This window comes from Prionailurus viverrinus, chromosome D4, assembly GCF_022837055.1.
Source record: "Prionailurus viverrinus isolate Anna chromosome D4, UM_Priviv_1.0, whole genome shotgun sequence".
NCBI lineage: Eukaryota > Metazoa > Chordata > Mammalia > Carnivora > Felidae > Prionailurus > Prionailurus viverrinus.
The window spans coordinates 6,209,283-6,212,703 of NC_062573.1; the positions used below are offsets into that span (position 1 = coordinate 6,209,283).

The 3,421-nt window shown below is 40.7% G+C and overlaps 1 protein-coding gene across 1 annotated transcript; it reads left to right on the top strand.

Annotated features, from left to right (window-relative positions):
* The first annotated feature begins 283 nt into the window (after window positions 1–283).
* On the top strand, window positions 284–1,243 carry LOC125150927 (olfactory receptor 1L8-like). The gene has a single exon (XM_047831413.1). It carries the CDS (start codon window positions 284–286, stop codon window positions 1,241–1,243), a length of 960 nt encoding a protein of 319 aa, XP_047687369.1.
* Window positions 1,244–3,421: the final 2,178 nt, after the last annotated feature.

Consider the following 3,421-nt stretch of genomic DNA (forward strand, 5'->3'; position numbering starts at 1 on the left):
AAAGTAGGTGCTCAATAGGCAAATATGTTTAAGATTTAATATTAAGCTGAATTAGGAAAGTTAAACTCTGTTCCCGAAAGAAAATTCTTGTTCCCAATGTCCATGCTATCAATACCAGAAGTGTGTGAAATCTGAAAGCTGAGAGGGGAGGGCAGCATCAGGCACCACAAAGTTGACAAGTTGCCAACATGGTAGCTAATCATGACCTTATGGGTGAAAAGTAAGCATAGGAAGAAACATACTTACTGGCTTGTTATGAAAGCAATTTGTGTGAAATGGTAAGATGTTCTTTGTTTTAGCTGGCTTCATGATCATGGAAAGAGTCAACCAAACCAGCAGTGTTTCTGAGTTCATCCTCCTGGGACTCTCCTCCCAGCCTCAAGACCAGAAGCCACTCTTTATCCTCTTCCTCACCATGTACCTGGTCACCATAACAGGGAACCTGCTCATCATCCTCGCCATCCACTCTGACCCCCAGCTCCAGACCCCCATGTATTTCTTCCTGAGTTTCCTGTCCTTCACTGACATTTGCTTTACAACAACCATTGTCCCCAGGATGCTAGTGAGCTTCCTGTCAGAGAAGACCATCTCCTATGCTGAGTGTCTGACACAAATGTATTTTATTTACGTTCTGGCCAACACTGACAGCTTCCTCCTGGTGGTCATGGCCTTTGACCGCTATGTGGCCATCTGTGACCCCTTCCACTATGTCACCACCATGAACCACCACCGCTGTGTCCTGCTGGTGGCCTTTTCCTGCTCATTTCCTCACCTCCACTCACTCCTACACACACTGCTACTGAATCGTCTCACCTTCTGTGACAACAATGTTATCCATCACTTCCTCTGTGACATCAACCCTCTGCTGAAATTGTCCTGCTCCTCCACATTTCTCAATGAAATCGTGATAATGTCAGAAGGTTCTGTTGTTTTGGTGACCCCCTTTGTGTGCATCACCTTCTCTTATATACGAATCCTCATCACAGTTCTCAAGATCCCCTCAGCTGCTGGGAAACGCAAAGCCTTCTCCACCTGTGGCTCTCACCTCACTGTGGTAACCCTCTTTTATGGAAGCATCTTCTATGTCTATTTACAGCCCCTGTCCAACTACACTGTGAGAGATCGTGTGGCAACACTTGTCTACACACTTCTTACCTCCATGCTGAACCCTTTTATCTATAGCCTGAGAAACAAAGACCTGAAACAGGGCCTGAGGAAACTGATGGGCAGGAAGAAGTCCTAGCCAGAACCTCTGGGAGCATGTTCATGAGTGTCTCTTCTCCTTTGGACCCTGTTTCTGCTGGTCATCAGGGATAATTCATATGTGTCATGGATGTTGGATTGTATCCATTTCTTTGCATATGCAACCATCTTCCATTGAGATCATTATGATTCAATAATTGGCTCAAGGTCTACCAAAATCTTGGCTTCCAGTTTTCACATTTCTACCTCTCTCTACAGGAGATTTCAGAACCAAACATAGAGGCCCTGGGATGTAGAGTCATCCAGTGCTACAGGCAATGACTTGATTCTGTTTACTTTTCTTTTCATTCTTTATTCTCTATTATTCTTTCAGGGATTGTAGACTCTGCAGTATTTTTTATCTTAATATTTTTGCCACTTACTGTTCTATATCATTTCCAAAGATATTACTCAGCAGGTCTCACATGGGGGCCTGTGAACCTGGATTTTAATAAACACCCCATAGAGAAAACTAACTTGGCCTTATGTGAGCAGCTGAATGTTTGAAAATTTCTGATCTTTCATTGTCTCGATGTTTGTATTTCTAAGACTCATGTCCGATACTAATAGTATATCAAGTTATCAAGCTACATGTACACAGACACTCATTGATTACAGCATTGTTTGTAATAGTGAAAAATTAGAAACAACTTAAATGCCCATCAATAGGAGAATAGACAAATAATGGTTCAATTTTTCCATAGAAAGAAATAATATATAGTAATTATAAATAATAAGGTGTATCTCTACCACTGCCCTGAATAGCCATTATGAGTGAAGTTGCAAAATAAAATGCTTAAGAATAAACCCAATTGGGGGTCCTGGGTGACTCGGTCGGCTAAGCATCTAACTTTGGTTCAGGTCACGATCACACAGTGTGTGAGTTTGAGCCCCGCGTCAAGCTTTGTGCTGACAGCTCAGAGCCTAGAGCCTGTTTCGAATTCTGTGTTTCCCTCTCTCTTTCTGCCCCTCCCCAGCTTGTGCTATCTCTCTCTCTCTCTCTCAAAAATAAATAAGTTAACATTTAGAAACAAGAATAAACCCATTTAAAAAAAAGAATAAGCCTAATAATAAATAAAATGCTGAATCATAAATCTGTGTTTTAAATGTGTATGTGTGTATGATGAATAAGTGAGATTGTATATTCAGTAAGAAAATCTCCCACTGAAAATTGTTAATTCCTGCTTCAGATTCTGTGTCTCCTTCTGTCTCTGCTCCTCCCCTGCTTGTGCTGTCTCTCTCTATCAAAAATAAATGAACATCAAAAAAAATTTTTTTAAAGGGGCACCTGGGTGGCTCAGTCGGTTAAGTGTCTGATTAGCTCAGGTCATGATCTCACGGCTCGTGAGTTAGAGCCCCACATCAGGCTCTGTGCTGATGCATCTCAGAGCCTGGAGCCTGCTTCAGATTCTGTGTCTCCTCTCTCTGCTCCTCTTCTCGTTCTCTCTCTCTCTCTCTCTCTCTCTCTCTTAAAAATAAATAAACATTTAAAAAATTTAAAGAAATTTGTTAATTCTAGGACATGACATGGAATAGGGAAGCAAGAGATAATGTTTGCTTTTTAGTTTGTATATATCTGTAATATTGGAAGTTGTTAAAATGGCACACATATTTTTTGTAGATTAAAACTACTAATCACTAAGGAAAGTGTAACATAATCTATTGCTCTGTTTTTCATAGCATTTACTTTTGTTTAAACAGAAATAATATCATGCCATGGTAGGAAAGGGTTGATATAAAGGAGGTCAGATCACCCTCCATTCAATGTCCTAATTCTTATGTTGGAGAAGCCGATAAAGGGGAACATTCCACGTGTGCAGCAATCTCACCTCCACACAACCATAGTTGTCTTTTATTACTATCAACACTCTGGTGTTGGAAGAGAAAATTCTGATCATTTTTTCTCCAAGAATGGGCATAGCCATAGATAGGCCTTTGACCATGGTCCTTTGTCCCTTGAATAAGTCTGGGTGAGGTCCAATGATCTGCATTTCTAACAAGTCCCCAGCTAATGGTGATGTGTGGATTTAGAAACAATACTTTGAGAATCACTTGGCTACCAGATATCAAGACCTCCTATAGATCTATGGTAACTAAAACTATATGGATATTTCTGAAAGTCTAGACGAACAAGACAAATGCCGTAAATCGAGAGCCCAGAAACATATCCATAGATTAG

Excerpts from the sequence above, each read along its gene's own strand:
- LOC125150927 (XM_047831413.1), top strand. The coding sequence starts at position 284 with ATGTTCTTTGTTTTAGCTGGCTTCATGATCATGGAAAGAGTCAACCAA.